A 19599-nucleotide genomic window follows, 5' to 3' on the forward strand; every position below is an offset into this window, starting at 1 on the left:
TAGATTCTTTTAGGCCAATTTTTTTTAAAAATTGTGACTATAGGTATTTTATGGTCACCTTTTTTTAAAATACTGTGATCATAACTTTTTTTTATTACAGTAAAAAACTGTGACCATAAATCTTTTATAGTGACAATTTTTTACCGTGACTAAAAACACGGTGACCATAATCCCAAAATATTGTAGTGTGTGGATAGGATATTAATTTCATTCAAAGGACAAGTGGTTAATTAGCATGCAAAGCACAAGTTGATAGAACAAAAAAAAGAAAGTATGTAGTTGAGATGACAGAGGACGGAAAGAGAAGCATAATATAGTAAGGTGAAAGGAAGAAGAAAGTGGTAAATGGAAGTTCATGAGCCACAAGAAAATAAGAAGGCATCCAGCATCTCCCATTCTCGACGGCAATGCAATTCATTGGTCCCATTATTATTGAATATTGATTAATGCCTCTGCTTTCACAAAGGGAATATCTCCCCTTTTTCTGCACATAACAATTTTATTTAATTATTTAAAAATATCATGCATCATATATATAGCGTGCTCTAGTATTTGTAAACTTCCTTAGCTTGTTGATAAACTCTAAATAATTTGTATTCCTTCAACGGTTTAAAGAAGTAGAGAATAATAAATTGTATATATGGAAAGAAAAAGTATGTACAGCATTGAGCCACATACATAATGCTTGTATCAGTGAAGGCAATATGTTCGTTAATATGTTCGTTACTTGGAGATCTCGGATACTCGACGGATCGGATGATGGTGAAAGGATGAGAGGGCAAGATCCTGGAGTGACTTGGTGTAGGTTTTATGACGTGAGCTGAAGATTGGCGACATCAGAGGTAGAGCAGGCGAGGAGGGTGGCCACCTGCAAGGACATTTCAACCAGTGAAGGATCCAGAAAGTTTTGATAGTGGGGCCAAAATATATATAATATAATAATAATAATTTAAATTTAGCTAATATGTGTCTTAAAGACACATGACAAACTTATTATTAGTAGAATATTTTAAATTTATTCATTTGATAACTGTAAAATAAATACATTAAAAATTTAAATTTTTTGTATTTTCAACAAAAATATTCTCAATTTGTAATATTATAATATGTGTCTTTAGGATCCAAGATAAATAAACTCTAATAATTTTTATAATAAAAATATTATATTGCATAAAAATCAGTTATAAAATTATTCATTAACCATTATGTATTTGTGTATAAATATATTTATTGTTTAATTCATTTTCAATATATATTTTGTATTTCAATATGTATTCTGTACAGATAGTTACTTTTTATGTACATATAGCATAATTATTGTTATAATTATATTTTATTATTATAAAATATTATTAGTCTTCAAAATATATAATTTATAAATTGAAATATTAAAATAATAATTTAAATAATAATATATATTTTATAATTCTATTTTTTAGGTTTGATATTTTAAAAAAAATTGAATAATTTTTTTAACAATACAATTGAAATGTCTCTTATATATATATATATATTACCAAACAGTTATTAGAAATTCACTTCTCATACAATCAAAAGTCAACTCTCACTGATATCTAGAGTTGGAAATTTTTTTTCAATTAATGTAGTTGCTATAGAAAAAACTAAAATTAATTTTAGAAAAAAATAAATAATATCTTTTGAGTTCATTTCTAAGAAAGAACACCAATCTTATTTAAATTGAGAATTAATTATTCTAATAAACATCTAATATGAAATTCTTAAACTGACTATTAAGTACCAAAAGTTGAGTAAAAAATTATTGTAGGGTCAAATTCAATAATTTAATAGGGGCAAATAAATATTATTATCATATACTACTTAAAAAATTTTCAAATTGTCGCCCCCACTACACAATATATAGATCCATCCCTGACTCCGACGATCAAGTCAGTGTCTATACGAGATGATAGCCAAATTAGGTAAGATGATGTGTACCTCGGGGGGGGGGGGGACTGACTTCTCCCCTTATATACTGTGCTGTGCGGGCCTATAAATGACCTAGCCCACTGGCCAAGAAGCTTTCGCGAGCTGTCTAGTCTACGTGGGGGAGCAGGTCGTTCCGAACCTCGAGTCAGGGTTTCGGGTATTGCCCCGAGGATGTCGACCTGACCGATTTGCTGGACGTGGTGACTTGGGCCGTGGTGGCAAGTCGCGCGTACTTCGGGTCAGGCGCGGGGATCCGACCCGTCGGGTTTTCCAATACGTGGAGGACGGTTCGGGTTTGGATCGGGGCGGCGTTCCCGACCCGCCGGGTCGTTGGGCTGGACCGCGTGAGTCCGTAACAGTGCCCCTAACGCGCCAGTCTTGAGGTTTGAAGCTCGTGGCTGGGCGCGTTTGACTTACTCGCCAAGTCGGGACGTATCACTCTTCTCGGAAGCTCGCTGATGCCGTTCGTGTTCCCCACGTGTGGTCATCTCGCTTTTTCCTGGGCGCTGCCTCCTTGGCTTCTGTGCTGAGCATTAAATGCCCATCATTTCATAATTTGAAATTCGCGCGAAATGACGAATGTGCCCCTACCTTTTGGCACTCCTCCTCGGCGGTTATGCCTTTTGCCCTCTTTTTATCTTTCAACTCCCTCATAACTCTATTCTTCTCTTCTTCTTCCTCTATCTTCTCGTACTGCTGTTGCTTCTATTCTTCTCCCTGCTCTTGCTGCTGCTTTAGTTCTTTTGGATTCCTCCTTCAACTTTTACAGATTCTGCATTTTCCTGGTACGTTATTTACAGTTTTTCTTGCTTTTTGGTTTCCCTTGGTGTTTTCGTGCGTTTTTGCGCATGCCTGGGTTTTTTTGCTTTTTGCTGCTTCTTCCTTTAGAGGGGGCACCACTAGACTTTTTCTGGGTTTGTCTTAAGTTCTGGGTTAGTGTAAGGGTGTCCGCGAGGTGGTTTTAATTGCAGCTTGTTTTTACTGCTTTAAGGGTTCCCGACCTCCTGTTCTGACTAAGTGGTGTCCCCGCTGTAGGTATGGCTGAGCGCCCCGTACTTCCGAACCTGGCTCAGCGGCCGCTAGCTGATTTCATTGACCATTATGCCTGGGTTACTTCCGATGTGAAGGACACCCCCTCCAAAGTCACAAAGGAGAGCCTCCAGGATCTGCGCCAGGCTGGGCTCTTGTGTGGAGGTGGCCCCGAGGAAGCATTGTACCAAGTGTATGTTCCTACTGATTGAGAACGTGTTTGCCAAAAGAATCTGACAGTTCTGCGAGTTGTTGACTGGTTGTGAGTTTATAAACCCATGTTCATGACCTTGGGAGTTCGCTTACCATTTTCTCCCTTTGTCATGAGTTTGCTAAATCGTTGTAACGTTACTCCGTCGCAACTGTATCCAAACAGCTGGACTGCCATCCAATGCTTCGAAATGGTTTGTGAATATCTGAATCGAAGCTCCCGATCTTCGTGAACATTTTTCTCTACCTTTTTCTTCTTACGAACTCTTCTCGACAAAAAAAGACGAAAAAAGAGTATATATCCTTCAGGGTTCAACAAAGTCGATATAATTAGCAAAAATTAAAGAGTTGCCCTTGAAAGTAATGCTTGCTTGCATGCATGTTCTCTTGTTCTAATTAAAAATCTTATTACTCTAAACATAACATACACATAACACTGCAGGTAGGGCTATGTGGAGAACCAAAAGCCGTGCATCAATGGAACTTATCATGTGCACCCACATGAGCTACTTTATTTGCAAATTACACAACTATGCTAATTCAATCCCTCATCTGAGTGCCATGTGTATGTGTGAAGGAGCCACCACCATTGGAATAAGAGTATGAAAACGAACTCGTAATGTCTAGATAAGTAGTATAAAAAGATTATGTTATTGAGTTATAATTTATTAGCTATTTAAAATAAATAGTTAATTATCATTAATTTTATACTTTTTATAAAATGTGTGTCTATTATTTTAATTTAAAAATGATTAACTTCTCACGTTATTATTTTATCAACCTCCTCACTTTAATTAAAGAGTCTTGATCCCGAATTTTTATTCCAAACTGAACTCATAGCATTTGAATGAGTTAATTTTACAATGAATTAAAAAAAATTATTCTCTATAATTAATTATGCCATACATATTAAAATAATTTTAGTATACAAAAATATTATTTATATACTAAAATCATTAATTATCTATTTATATATAAATACATATGATATTTTATAGTTTAATATATTTGTATACCAAATCATAGTTTATTTTATTTTTTTAATTCCTTGTATAAAATTGTGACGGATGGTAATTGCCACAATTTTTAAAAAGAAAAATCACAATAAAATTACGGCCATTTTGTTAGTTTAAAGAAAAACAATAAAAAAATAGTGACACTTATATCAGCAGTTGCTGAAACCACTGTAAATATATTTCTTTGCATCTTAAAAGATGGTGGTTTTCATAATGCTCGTAATTGTTTTGTAACGGTTTAAAATCATGCATTACAAAATTCAGATGCATACAGTCGACTTTACGTGAAGTTGATAACTGAGAGCTATTAGATGATTTAACTGATTTTACTAAATTTTCATCTAACGGCTCTCAGCTATCAATTTCACGTGAAGTCGACTACACTGAATTTTCACTTTATACTGTTTTTTATTGTAATGATTGCCGATTTATTACATACACAAAATAAAATTAAAATCTATTTCAATACTTAATACCAACGAATGAGTTAGTTACTCGATCAACTTAATTTAACTAACAAGTTCATATATAATAAAGAAAGATATTGAAACGAAAAAAAAAAAACGCCTGAATATAAAATTGGAGTAAAGTTACATGCATGCATGCAAGATTATTTAATTTCATGTAAGGTTCCCAAGTATGCAGTGAAGGACAAGTTTACTATTATATGAACAATAATATACGAAATATACATACGCGAAACTTTATTTTAACCCTTTTTTTTTAATTATTTTCGGGTAATGCCCACAAAACTCGTATTCATCATCTGGCGTTGGAAATAAGGCCTAAAATCCAAAATCCTCCAGTTTGGGTTTAGTCATAGTTTTGCTGGGAATGAAACCTGTAATTTGGTATCGCTAATTACTTAGAATTATTACTGAACCATAGATAGCAAGCATAAGGACCACTTTGATGATGAGCATCTTACTTTCAATTTGCAGGACCATAAACTACTCTTTTTTTTTTCTTTTTTTTTTTTTTTTGTAGTTTGCTAGCCAGAGAGGTCTTCTAATCGTTATAGGACAAATATTCTTTTTTTCTTCCTAGCTTTGTTTCTATCTTCTTCTTAATTATTTCATTGTAATTGTTTGCTTAATTTGTTATTGGAAAAGTATAAGGTACCAATAGATTATCTACGAACTTATTGCCAATAATAATTAATTATTATATTTTAAACACATGTATAAAAAGACACATCTAGAAAATATATCTATAAAAACATTTCTATTAGAGACAGTTATAAAAAAGACATTTTTGTGTGTGTTTGGATTACAGTTTGTAAACGAGAGTTTGCATAGAATTGATTTTGCAAACTTGATTTTGATGAAAAGTAAGTTTGTGTTAACGTGATTTATGTTTGGCAATCTTTATATTAAAATTGATTATAATAAAATAAATGTTGTTTGGATTTTGCTACTCAAAATCACTTTTAGAGAAAAAATTACTAAAAGAGACATCAATTTAAATAATTTTTTATATTATCCTATCATTTTACTTTAGATATTTGAATAGATCTTAGTAATTCATTTTATAATAAAAATATTTATCATATAAATAAATATTGTTATTTTATAATAATAAAATAATATCTATCTTTTGAGAAAAAAATACAATAAAAAATAAAATTATAAAAGAGAGTACGTACTATACATTCTATAATGTCAAACAAAAAAAAATGTTCTATAATCTTTTTAGTACTTTATTACTCTTTAATTTATATTATTTTGGAATATACATTTTTATTATTTATGACTCTTTTGTTACTTATATTTAGTATATAATAAAAAATAAAATAAAATACAATAAAAAATACAATAAAAAAAATTTCATATCAAACATAGTATATAATAATTACAACCAACAACATGTATCATATGAACAAAAAAATTACAATAAGAAGTAAATAAAATTGATATGAATAAAATAAAATAAAAAATAAAAAATTTTATACATAACATAAATATAGTACAATAAAGGATAGAAAAAAAGGAATTTATATAAACAAAAAATAATAAAAATTAATAAAAATAAGAATTTATATCAACAATAGTTGTCATATGAATAAAAAAGTATAATAAAATATAATAGAGCACTAAAAAAATAACATCAAAATATTAAAAAAATAATATAAAAATATTTATCGTATAAATAAAAAAATACAATAAAAAATATAAAAATCAAAATATGAAAGAGAGTACTAAAAATAATAAAAAACAATTAAATTTTTTATCTTGACAGTGATTGAAAAAGATCTGAAAAATTTTGATAGAAAAAAAATATTCAGAACAAAGAACATACACAACAAATGAACGAAGAACTACTGTGAAAGTTATGGTTACTTGCATCATTTTTATAGAAGAGAATGGAGGGTAGGATTGGTAGAAAAGGAATAAATTTTTCACTTTAATTCCTCCAACGATAATCAACTTTCTCAATGTGAACGCAGAAGCAAGAAATTTTAGCTTCACGTGAACGTACGTTCAGAGGTGAAAGCACTTCTAGGTTTAGAGTTCTAACAAATTGCCAAACATAAAAGTGGGACGTTCAAGACACTCAAACGGGCTTCTCTCTTCTCCAACGTGAACCCCAAACACACCCTTTATTAGACACATTCACAAAGACACTTCCATTAAATACAGTTATAAACAAGAGTTAGTAGAAGTTAACAGAAATACTGTTGGTAACGTAACGGAATGGTTTATTATTAGTGAGTGAAAATTGTTTGTACTTTGTACGGATTCAATTTGTATTTGATAAAATTTAAAAATAAAAAAAAAACTATCAATATCTTATTCATCAGATTTTAATTAATATTATATTAAAGTTAGTTCATGTATCATATACTTCTCTTCTGGACAAACAAAACTTGAATTTGAGACTTGTGGATGACAAAATTTCTCTAGTTCCATCATGATGTATTTCTACTCATTCAAGATTATCTCTTATAAAAAACTTTAATTGTTATATAATTATAGTATTAAATTTTTATATATACTAATATTTAACGTAAATAAAAATAGGAAAACAAATAATAAAAAATTAATAAATTAATTCTTTTACATACTTGCATGTTATGTGAAAAGAACATAACCTCTGCCTTATATATTATCTGTGATATTAAAATAGGACCTTATATTATAATGGAACTTAACTATCAAAAAATCATTCAACTGGAACGGGATTCCTTTTTAAGCAAATGAAGTGCATCATATACTGAAATATGAAATGGGAGGTCGTGGCGAATTGCATTGATAGTGAGCCCCATTTGATACCATATGCAAATGCTAATTATGTGTCATTTCAACTTTCAAGAACCAACGTAAGTGAGCCCCAATTGATACCAAAGGCAAATGCTTATTAAGGATTGGATTTGGATCCTATGCGCTTACTCTTTTTTTTTTTTTTTAAACTAAAGACAGGAGACTCAAATTCACAATCTCTTAATTGAATATGAGAAGACTATGCCATTTGAGCTATAACTTATTGACCTTACTGCTTCTTTTCTTATATAGGAACAAATTAAAGTAATTTCTACGCATTAGTCCATCTTCATTTCTTTGAGAAAACAGTCCATTACTCCATTAGTCTTGTGGCAATTTTTGCCTTTAATTATATCTTCTTTTTGGTATTATTGTTTCTTAATAGTTATTTAACGATAAAACAGTCAGATATTTCTCTTACTTTTCCAAAAGCAAGTTTCTTGGGAAGCCTTGAATATTCGTTCATGAAATTGATTACAAAATGGGTTTGACTTGATTAAAAAAACACAACCAACCCAACAACCAGAAACTTAATGAGTTGTGATCTTCTATTTCATTTTTATTTTCACAAAATTCACGTGCCCCATTACACTTTTTGGTTTTTGCTTTAAATGTTGGCAACTTTTGATGAATAATAAGCTAATTGAACCACAAACTTCGAAAAAAAAAAACGGTTTTATTAGGTAGACAATAATTTTTTTAAATAATGTGAACAATGAATATTAAAATTGACCCAACAAAGTAAGAAAATACTCCACTCTCAAATTATTTTTTAAATTTTAACATTAAGATAATTATCTACACACTTAGTAAATTGCAGCCATTGTTAACTGTGCATGAGTAAATCAAATAAAAAAAATAACTATCCACTTAAGAATAATTAATTAACATAATCATCTGCATACCTATTAAATTGAACATCTAATATATCTATTGTTCACATTGTTTAGTATTCTCATTATTTTCCTACACTTTTTCTTGGAGTGCTTAGTAAACAATGACCATCTTGAACAACATGAACAACCACCAATCAAATAAAAATATACTACACCCTAATTTAATGCTACTAATTAAATTTAAGATTAATTTACTCTCTTAACCCTATTAATTCACATTATTCATACATTATTCAAAAATGTTGTTAGTTACCTATATTTTTCCTAAAAAAAATACAACATTACCCAAGGGTTGGCAGGTGATATATTTCACTGCCTAATTATTATAAGAATTTTTAAGAAAACCCTAATAATAATATTTTATTAGTCCGTGTAATGTTAACATCCTTTGAATACTTTATCTTTTGCATAATGTTGTGATATTCACGAGAATCATGATTAGGGTAACCCTACGTCCTTACCAAACTAGAAACAAACCATGATCAAGAGTTCCCCACGGTTTTCCTTATTAACCACAAAATGAATTGCAAGAATTTGGTAATTAATCTGATGAATTATTCAAGAAGATGAAAGCAGTGAGCACGTGATGATCATGGACAATTGTAACTGTGTGTTCTTCATCTATCTATCTATCTGGATACCATGCATTCCACGATAGGTAGTGGGGCAACTCTTGCAACTTATTGCTGCTACCATGGACAACCCTCAACTTGCATGTTTCATGTTTCTACTAACCTCACCTCTTAATTATAAACTTTGATCCATAAACTTCATTTCCATATATTATTAATGGTGTTGCATGATTATTGACACTACTACGATGCTACTACTTCTTTTACTGTCGACTCTGTCTTATGATATTATTAATAACAAGGACAAAAAGAAAAAGGTCCCCACTACCACCTAATTTTTCCAAAGAAAGAAAATATGCATTTTAATATTCTATTAAATTTAACTCTTTATTGAAATTAAAATTATGTCGGATAATAGCCAATGAGTTATAACTCAAATGGCATAATCTCCTCATATTCAATTAAAATATTGCGGGTTCAAGTCTCCTATCTTTGGTAAAAAAAAATTATGTCAAAAAAAAAATCAATTTAACATTATTTTGATAAAAAAAATCTTTTTTTTTATTTTATTTTTTAGCGTTTGATAAATTTCTAGTAGTACAAGTAAAAATACTAGAAAAAAAAAACATCTTTTTTGAGAAGATATAATTTACATCTTTTTCTAAAAGATCTTTTTTTCTTAAAAAAAGAAAAAATATTTTTCATGTAATAAATAAATAAAAAAGCATTTTTATATTGTTATACCAAAACATAATTGATAAATAAAAAGATTTTTTTGCATGAAATACCCGAACATAAAATTACTTTTACTTTTCCATAAGATCTTTTAAAAAAAGATAACTTGAAAAAAGATATTTTCTCAGAAGCTCACTTAAACAAGATCATAAAAAGATCTTTTTACATGAGATACCCAAACATAAAATTACCTTTACTTTTCTATAAGATTTTTTAAAAAAAGATATCTCAAAAAAAGATCTTTTCTTAGAAGCTCACCCAGACAAGTTCTAAGATTTGTGATTTGCTACAATTAAGTGACAAATAAGTGTTGCTCTGAGCCCTGAGCTTGAGGCTAGCGGAGGAAACTTGGAACATGGACCACAGAGTATAGAGGTAAGAAAAATCATATGATATACTATATAGTTTTGTGAGTAACAAAGATTGCAATGAGCATCTTTTATTATTTAAATTAGTTGGTAATTGTGGAGGAAATTAGATGCAGTGCAGGATTTTGAGCTTTATAAGAAAGGAAAAAAAATTCTGTTTTGTATGGTATCCCCCCAAAGCAAGTGGGGTTCAGTTCTTGCATCCATTATCTCTTGGAAAAGATTCTTGTAAGATACTCATACGCACGGGACCATTGTATTTATACTACTACTCACATATCAGACTATGTCTTTCACATGCTCATTTATTGGATGAGAAGAACAACTAACAACAACTGACTTAATAACTAACCACTGCATTACAAGGTGGCTTATAGATAACATATCACTTGAATGTTTATTGGTCCAGGTGTCAAACACCCTCTTCAAATCCAAACTTTACAGTAACCATTTGCAATATCCCGTGCTTCACTAATCACTACACATGTTACTATTTCATATGCAGCTAGAAACATCATTTGCAGCTTCTTTAAATTTGTAGAAAACCCTCTTTGTCTGCCACTTGCTACAACGTTTTTACCTTGTTTGCTTTGCATTATCATAAGTCATAGAGTCAACAAAGGGCAGGGTCAGTATAAATATGTGGGCATATAACCAAAAGGTTTCATTCAAGACTCAATCAATTGCTTGACAAACATGTCGCTTTCCTGTGCCAAGAACTTCTTCCAGAGGTTCTGGATGGATGAATTCCAAATGCCAAGTTTCTCACACAGCAGCTTCTTGAACAATGACCTCTTACCATCTCTTGGAGCAAGAATAAACCAGGAAACTCGCCTTCGAAAATACATAGTTTCGCCTTTCGACCCACGTTATAGGTACCTGTTCCAGTACCTTATGTCTTCCATTCCAATCCAATCCAATCCAATTCGAGAGTAAAGCTTAGCTTGATGTATGTTGTTATGTATGTATTATGGCAGGGCTTGGGAGATGTTACTGGTTGTTCTAGTGGTTTACTCAGCCTGGATTTGTCCCTTTGAGTTCGCGTTTCTGACTTACAAGCAAGACACGCTATTCATCATAGATAACATAGTGAATGGCTTCTTCGCAGTTGACATCGTCCTCACATTCTTCGTGGCCTACTTAGACAGCCACTCATATCTTCTGGTTGATGATCCAAAGAAAATTGCAATCAGGTACATATCTACCTGGTTTGCCTTTGATGTATGCTCCACAGCACCATTCCAGCCAATCACCCTCCTCTTCACAAACCACAGCAGTGAGATTGGTTTCAAAGTCCTTAACATGCTTCGATTATGGAGGCTCAGACGAGTCAGCTCTCTTTTTGCCAGGTTCACCTCTCTAGTCTCTACCACACCAACTACTTCTACTTGCACCTCATACTTCCTTCCACCTCATTCTTTTTTGCTTTCAGACTCGAAAAGGACATTCGCTTCAACTACTTCTGGACAAGGTGCACAAAGCTTATTGCTGTAAGCCATTCATCCATCCTTCATCTCTACCTTCTTTCACTTCAACAAACTCAATTCATTTCACACTGTTTCAGGTAACATTGTTCGCAGTACATTGTGCCGGCTGCTTCAACTATCTGATTGCAGATAAGTACCCGGATTCAAAGAGAACCTGGATTGGCGCCACGTACCCGGATTTCAAAGAAGAAAGCCTCTGGGACAGATATGTGACTGCAATGTACTGGTCCATTGTCACTCTTACAACCACCGGCTATGGAGATTTGCATGCAGAGAACACCAGAGAGATGCTGTTTGATATCTTCTACATGCTCTTCAACTTGGGTTTAACATCATACATCATTGGAAACATGACCAACCTAGTTGTTCACTGGACCAGCCGCACCAGAAACTTCGTATGCTTCTCTTCTCCACTAATCTTCTTCTTCTTCTTTTCATTCAGTTCTAGTCAATCAATTCTGGTTTGAATGGCACAGAGAGATACAGTGAGAGCAGCCACTGAGTTCGCTTCCAGAAACCATCTTCCACCACGGATACAGGATCAGATGTTGTCACACATATGCTTGAAGTTCAAGACAGAAGCATTGAAGCAGCAAGAAACACTGAATGATCTGCCAAGGGCGATTCGTTCAAGCATTGCACACCATCTGTTCTTTCCAGTTGTGCAAAGGGTCTACCTCTTCAAAGGAGTCTCCCATGACTTCCTTTTCCAACTGGTAATATGATAATAATAATAATAATAATAATAATAATAATTTCTTCTTCAGCTTTGTCACACAACAGTAACAAACTCCTTAAATAAATAAATAACAGGTTTCAGAAATGGAAGCTGAGTATTTCCCACCCAGGGAAGATGTGGTACTGCAAACCGAATCATCTACAGACTTGTACGTTCTGGTTTCAGGGGCAGTGGTGAGTTACATAAAGAATCGATGAAGCTATGAGTGCACGCATGTCAGAGAATGCTTACTGAGGCTTTTCTATTGTTGCAGGATCTTGTTCAATACGTGGATGGCCAAGAACAAGTATGTCATGCTATTCAAACATTAGTGTTTCATTTGTTTCCCCCCAATCAAATTAGAACTGAACATGAATTGTTATCATTTCAGCTCTTTAGGAAAGTATTTGCAGTAGATACGTTTGGTGAGATTGGTGCATTATATCATGTACCTCAGCCTTTCACAGTTCGGACCACAGAGCTTTCTCAAATTCTAAGACTCAACAGAACATCACTCACCAATGTTTTGCATGCAAATCCCAGAGATGCACAGATCATAACGGATAACCTCTTCATGGTAATTACAATTCATTTATGGCATTTGGCATATCCCTCTCCCTGCTATTACAACGTTCAATCATTGCTTGACAGAGGTCAAAGGGGCATCAAGAGCCAGGCTTGGAATATCCGAGTGCGGATCCTAGATTGTTTCTTCAGAAACTGCTTCACGGAGGCAACAAAAGAGGCAGATTTTCCCGCACATGTACGGCTTCTGAGGCCAATTTGCAGGATGATCATCATTCAATCAGTGCTGAAGATGGCAAAAGAGATGATCAAGACATGGTTGAAATTCTGCTTGAGAGAGACGCAAATGCAAATACCCCAAAAGTTCCAGTGCAACAGCTCAAAAGCAAGAGCATCTCTGACCAAATAGTGACTTGTGAAAAAGAGATGAAATCTTCAGGAGAATATAGAATACAGGTTGTGGAGCCAGAAATACTTAACCTTGATAGGAATGACTCAACCATGAACAAAAGTAAAGATGCTTCTGGGTTCATGAAGAAGAGAGTCACAATCCACTTGCTAAGCGGGTGCAAAACTAACCCACAGGGACAGTACGGAAAGTTGATCATCCTTCCTGAATCATTGGAAGAGCTGCTCAACATTGCTGGTAAGTATATTTAATTATCAACCTATTATAGCTGCCTTCTGCTTTTCAGTTTCTTTTGTTACATTCATAAATCAGTAATGCAATATTCTCAATACAACGTTATAACTATTAACTTGGAAAACTGCAGGTGAAAAATTTGGAGGCTTGAAACCTACAAAAGTAATTAATGAAAAGAATGCAGAGATAGACGACACAAACGTCATTAGAGATGGGGATCATCTCTTCTTTCTTTGTAGTGATAGTGAAAATTTGACATTATGATATTAGCAGTGCACAAGCAATGGTAGGTTGTACCTTTAGGAAAGCTAATGTAATGTCATAATCAAATTGGAAAAAATGATACAATTCAATTACAACATAGGCTCTTTGTTTATGATGGTGGAAACAAAACTTTACAATCTCATTTAATAATTTAAGATAGGGGTAGTTACTAGTCCAAGAAAACCAAGTCATATAATCAAGTGACTGTCCCTGTAATGTGTTTGCCAATGTACTTCACGATTCAATCAAACAGTATTTCGCAGTAATGAATGCCTTTACAACCAGAAGTGCTCTCGCTCAGCCAAAAGAGATGCCTGGGTAACCTTAAACGAATCATCTCACTTTTGCGTTGCCGCAGTCTGGATTTCTGAAAACTCTGCCTAATGAATGCTATTGACAAATAAAACTTAACTCTTCAACTTGATCGGTATAGGATGTGCCTCCGTGTTAAAGACGAACTTATCCAATGGAATGAGAGAGCTGTCCGAAAAAAGCAAGTATAAGTACTTGAGTGTTTCTCCTAGAAAGAAAGTCTCCATTTTGTCTCTTTTATGCGGAGGAATACTAGTTACGTCATCCAGAGAACAATAACCACCAGTATCGACCTTTGTGTATTTCTCAAAAGCTTCAAAGATTTGCCAACCCCATTCGCGGTATCTGTAAGACAAAATATATATTTAAGAAAATTATTATTACCGCAACAAATGAAAATATAAATCAACCTTAGACATAAGAGAAGGAGGGGGATCATACTTTGGATCTTCAGTAATGCGGTATAAAACAAACAATGACTCCACAGTCTCAGGTCTCAAGAGATTATGACGATCAGCAGGTTTTATTATAATGTCATTCACGTATTCTGAGCTCTTATTCCCTCCATCAAGATCTTGTTCAGAATACTCCTATATAAAACAGATGCTACATGTCAAGTCTCCATTCTTGCTATATAATAATGCAAGAAAACAAATAATATGCATATACGGCCCCAGGGAGCAGAGCAGAATATACTTTTGAACGGTTTACCAAATAAACAATTCAAAGTGCCACAATAGTCTCACAAACCTCAGTATGAAAGTAAGCAATTTCAGGAGCCAGACCAGTAGAAGTTACTGCATACATCTCAAAGCATGTTTTAGCCAGATCTTCTGCAAGCTTCATATTCTCCAGATCTTCAAAGTTAAGCATGTTGTTTTTCATTGCTTGTTCTTTTGTGAGGCCTTTGGTGGCACCCAGTGCAAGAGTACCAGATAAGAAACACACCTGGATTGGTTGCATTAATTTACATAAACGTTATTAGGACAATGTCAACACATACACTCATTTACAACTGGTTAAAATGCTTGGCTGAAAGACATTTTCAAGAGCATTAAAGTCATAGAATAACCTATCTTATGGCTCTTAAGTAATACTGCTAATGTAAATGCCAATATCTTGGACCAATCACAATATCGCACAGTTCAGCCAATCACGGTTGTGACCATCTAATTTCCTAGAATTCTTATGTAACACTACTACATAGGCTCATTTTTCTTTATTCAAATTCGTTCGACAATTATGAAATCATCATCTGACAGATGTGAAAACAGGAATGCCTATACGGAAGTACTTGAAACAAATACTGTTCCTTGTACATAAAACAAACTCGGCAGAAATTTAAGTTGTTTGTGGAACAAATTTTACCAAGGACACAAAAAAGCATATCTTAGCATGAAGCAGGCATTTAATATACTGTGTATGCTAGATAAAGGCAAAGTGCAAGGGCATTGACTGTCTAATTTTGTTTGATAACTTAGAGTACCACAGGATGGGCATATCATAACTCCAGAGGGGGAGAAATGAATTTGACACCTCAAGTCCACCAATTACAAATCAATAACATTTAATAGAAGTCAATCTATATTTCATCAGTGTCATCTAAATAGCTGGTTCATTGGCCGACATTTAGCCCAATAACTCAACAAATTGGCACTGTTTCTACTGAATGGAATTTTCAAGCAACTAACTTGCTAAAAAGATTTCATGCAATGCCAAGATTCATAATTAGGAGGTACAGCATACCAGATGATCCATTTTTGGGCTGAAATCACCATTTAATCCATACGGCAATTCGCCAATAAAAACTAATCCATTTGGAATTGTTTTCCGAACAAGAAGATGTCTAACGCCGTTCATTGCTTCCTTATACATATCATATAGATACGATGTATTACTATCTCTGCTAGCTCCACTCTGAAGCCAAACTTTAAGTAAGTACTCATAGTAACTGTCACCACGGGATCCCAATCTGTAATTTTCTCCACTGAATTGACCAGAATGAGGGCTGCATTTACATATGAGAAATATAATAAGAAAATGCAGGACAACATACTAGCATCTGAGCATCAGCATGATAGTGAGTGAAAAAGTTGATTAAGCAATCGATTAATTGAGCACAAGACAGTTTTAAAGATTTATCAAAAATGACCCCAAGTTAAAACTGATGGCTGAATACTCCAATTAAATCATACGAGATTCCTTACCTAATATAGATGGGAACTAGTCCTTCAGTCTTTGGAAGAGTCTTTATGTGATCCATGACTTTCATTGCCTCCAAACTATATTTCTGATCACCAGATACAGAACTGAGATAATTAAACTCTAGCTGTAAAGTGGAAACTTCTGCTGTGCTACTCAATCCACCAGGAGCTGCACGGCCTGAAGAGTCATGCAAAATAACATCACTAAATGGAATTGCTGTTGGACTGGCTGTAAAAGCAGATAGCAGACGGTCAGCCAAATTCTTAGCAGTTTCTAGATAAACAGCAGGTTTAGGTCCTGCATGAGTTATGTTCATTCCCTTTTCCCCACCACTTAGATGGTATGCACTTAATAGGCCACCCAGAACCCGTATTGTGGTTTCAAATAAATTTACTTGGCCCTTTTTGCTAATTCTATCAGAAAGGTTTTCTTCAATCCAGGTTCCTGCTTCGGCAACAACTTCATCAATGCCCATTATCATAGCTGTATCAAGAGCATCCACTACTGTAGCACCTAATCCCCCTAATCCATCAGTTCCATGGTGGCTCAGTGGCATAAGTTCATCGTGACCCATTGCATATTTTTTGTAGCCAGACCAAGCATGAATAAAAGCATCTTTGACCTTTTGTTTCCTGGTAATCCACATTGTTCTGGCATCTCGATTTTCAGTTGCATGACCAATACCATTATTAGTCCCTTTAGCATCAGGTGGTAACCGAGGAGGAAGCCTTGGAGCCCGTCTCCATAACTTCTTCAATCTACCAGCACCATTAGTAATACTGATACCTTCCCTGTTTCTATTTCCTATTGTTTGATCCTTAGAAACTACGTCACCAGGACTTGTATGTGTCAGCATAAGATATGCTACACCAAAGATCAGTAACAGAAGCAAAAACTTTCCAGTACTACAGCTAAAACAATCCCGCTTTCGGTTACTGGTGAGAAAGCTCTGAGTAATGACCTGGAAAATCAAGACACGATAAATAAGTGTGCTTTTCTTTTTCCTTTTTTTTTTTTCACATTTTAGTAAAAGACAGGTAAGAATAACTAGTTTTTCCTCTCTCGATACCTTTTATGTCTCAAGACCAAAATTCCTCATATACAGAACATCAGTGCAGTGATCAAGATACAACTAAATTCTCCACTATCTTACTAACACAGGTAAGAATAACCAGTTTTTCTTATTGGAACAGTTTAACTCTCTATCCACCCACCAACGCAAGGATTCCTATCACTCAAGGCCCTAATTACAACAGATAGCATCATATTTCAGGAAAAAAAAAATGGTTCCCAAAAATAAAAAGACTTAGCTTTGATCTGAAATCACAGTTTCCCATCTACCCAGAAACAAGATTAGAACAAATCTACAATCTGATGATGCAATCAATAAACAATTAAAATTGGGGGTTGACTTGGACATAAAATGGATTGAATTGAGAGCTGAGAGGAAAAAAGGGAATACCTTTGAGAAAGAGCGGTGGCGAAACTTGGCGTTATCGTAGTCAACATCTTTCTTGGAGTAGGGTAGAGAGTTGGACATGCTGGTGCTGCTAGATCACAATATAGCAATCAATTGGATCCGAATTTCGAAATGCAGAAATTAAGAGAGAAGAGAAGTGAGCAAACTGCAAAAGACAAAGTCAGGTTGGAATTGGATTGCGTAGGATTAAGTTATTCATCGCTGAAGCAGCGCACAGCAACAGAGACAGAGAGATAGAGCTGTTGTTTTAGTTGTGCGGCAAAATTGATAGTTGCAATCACTCGTTCACTGTTTCAACTTTCAACTTTCAGCTGAACCAAGAGTGATTAAATGGGAGGAAAAATGGTTAGATCCAAGGTTCTGAAAACCGATTCGAACCGAAGGGAAGAACGGTTCGGACAGACGTTGAAACCGGAGATTTGAAAAACCGACATTGGACCGTCAAACCGGCCGGAAACCGGTTTTGATGCTGAGATGCCCTAGCCAATTACCCAACCCAGCAACCTTAGCTCACGCGAACCAATCCCTTCCATCACCGTCGAGCTCCTCCTTCCTCTCACCGTCATCGATCTCACTCCCTCACCTCTGTCCAGCTCCCGCCGCCGTCGCCGAAACGAGCTTCGAAGCCACCGTCGTTATCGTGCAGCTCTGTTCTACCATCCTGCAGCTACTGTTTCAGCTTTGAAAGCACCGTCGCGCAGCTCTGTTCCATCGTCGCCGGCGCTATCTCTGTTCCACCTGTCATCCCTTTGGTCGTGCCCTTGTCTCCCTCTTGCTTAGGATCTGCTCTGCTCTGTTCTAGGGTTTCTAGCTTCTAGGTATTTTTTTTAATAATAATTGTTGAATAATTGTTGTTAGTTAATCTGTGGACTTGTTATGGGTTGAATAATTGTTGAATAAGTGTTAATTAATCTGTGAATCTTGCTGTTTTTACTGTAAATTACTCCATTGGTAATGATTCTGATAATTCATCTGCAGAAGGTGATGGGGTTTGAATCCTTTGAAACTAAGTGTTGCACGTGGGGTATGCCTGTTTTATGTCTTCTTCACTGTTGTGCTCTGTCGACCGTTGTGCTGTGTTTTTGTGTTCAATTAAAATTTTTCTTTGAGAACTTAGCTTTGCCATGCTTGATAAATTGCGCCAATTATGCATTTCTTGAAATTGGTATGCCTCTGTAGATTCTAAATAGTGTGTTTCATGTTTCTGATTTTGATAATTTGAGTAGTTTATGAAGCATAGTTCACTGTTATTGCAAATGATTTGGGACTGCTTTTGAGGAGTGTATGAAGCAGATTACTTGCTGTGTTTGGAGTTGTGTATTAATTAAATTGGTTAATTTGTTATTTGAGCCATGTTACAGCTTGTTGTTAAATAAAGTTTAAAGCTTCAATATCCATTTATTAGTTGGCAATGTTAATATTATTAATAATATTAATAATAATACTAATCACAAAGTGGAGAGGGATTGTAGAATTTGTCACATAGGTTTGGAGAGTGATAGTTCTGAGTCTGGTGTTTCAATTGAATTGGGTTGTGCTTGTAAAGATGATTTTGTTGCTGCTCACAAAGTATGTGCTGAGACATGGTTTAAGATTAAGGGGAATTTGAGTATGAATCCCATCTTTACTTTATTTTGTTTAACTGCAAAATTTGGTTTTTGATATTTTTTAATGCTGAATTTGATTGATTTTGTGGATATTTTAGACACCCTTTTGTTTATGATTCATGGAATTGAGAATTGGATTGTTTGGTATTGCTCTATATGTATACTTGTTATATGTCTTGGTGCTGAGTTTGACAAATATTCTCAATTACTTACAGCTATGGTTTCCTTCTTGAACGGGATTTTATTTTTCCAAAAGAAATCATATTAGGGTTGTGAATTGTTTAACTGAGTGATGAGCGTAAAGCTGAATGTGAAGATTGAAGTG

At 34.2% G+C, this 19599-nt stretch overlaps 2 protein-coding genes across 2 annotated transcripts; one reads left to right on the forward strand and one right to left on the reverse strand.

Annotated features, from left to right (window-relative positions):
- Nucleotides 1-10378: 10378 nt before the first annotated feature.
- Nucleotides 10379-13767, forward strand: KAT2 (potassium channel KAT1-like protein). The gene is made up of 10 exons (XM_016324506.3): nucleotides 10379-10908; nucleotides 11011-11382; nucleotides 11466-11523; nucleotides 11598-11915; nucleotides 11997-12236; nucleotides 12334-12432; nucleotides 12513-12545; nucleotides 12630-12815; nucleotides 12890-13409; nucleotides 13537-13767. The coding sequence occupies exons 1-10, from the start codon at nucleotides 10730-10732 to the stop codon at nucleotides 13668-13670; spliced, it is 2139 nt and encodes a 712-aa protein (XP_016179992.1). The 5' UTR covers nucleotides 10379-10729; the 3' UTR covers nucleotides 13671-13767.
- On the reverse strand, nucleotides 13705-18418 carry MNS3 (alpha-mannosidase 3). The gene is made up of 6 exons (XM_088503076.1): nucleotides 17650-18418; nucleotides 16190-17148; nucleotides 15729-15990; nucleotides 14733-14930; nucleotides 14424-14572; nucleotides 13705-14327 (listed from the first exon to the last, which is right to left on the reverse strand). The coding sequence occupies exons 1-6, from the start codon at nucleotides 17725-17727 to the stop codon at nucleotides 14078-14080; spliced, it is 1896 nt and encodes a 631-aa protein (XP_088359202.1). The 5' UTR covers nucleotides 17728-18418; the 3' UTR covers nucleotides 13705-14077.
- Between the last annotated feature and the right edge of the window lie 1181 nt (nucleotides 18419-19599).

The sequence above is a fragment of the Arachis ipaensis genome, chromosome B10 (assembly GCF_059453495.1).
Source record: "Arachis ipaensis isolate K30076 ecotype BB chromosome B10, ASM5945349v1, whole genome shotgun sequence".
Lineage (NCBI taxonomy): Eukaryota > Viridiplantae > Streptophyta > Magnoliopsida > Fabales > Fabaceae > Arachis > Arachis ipaensis.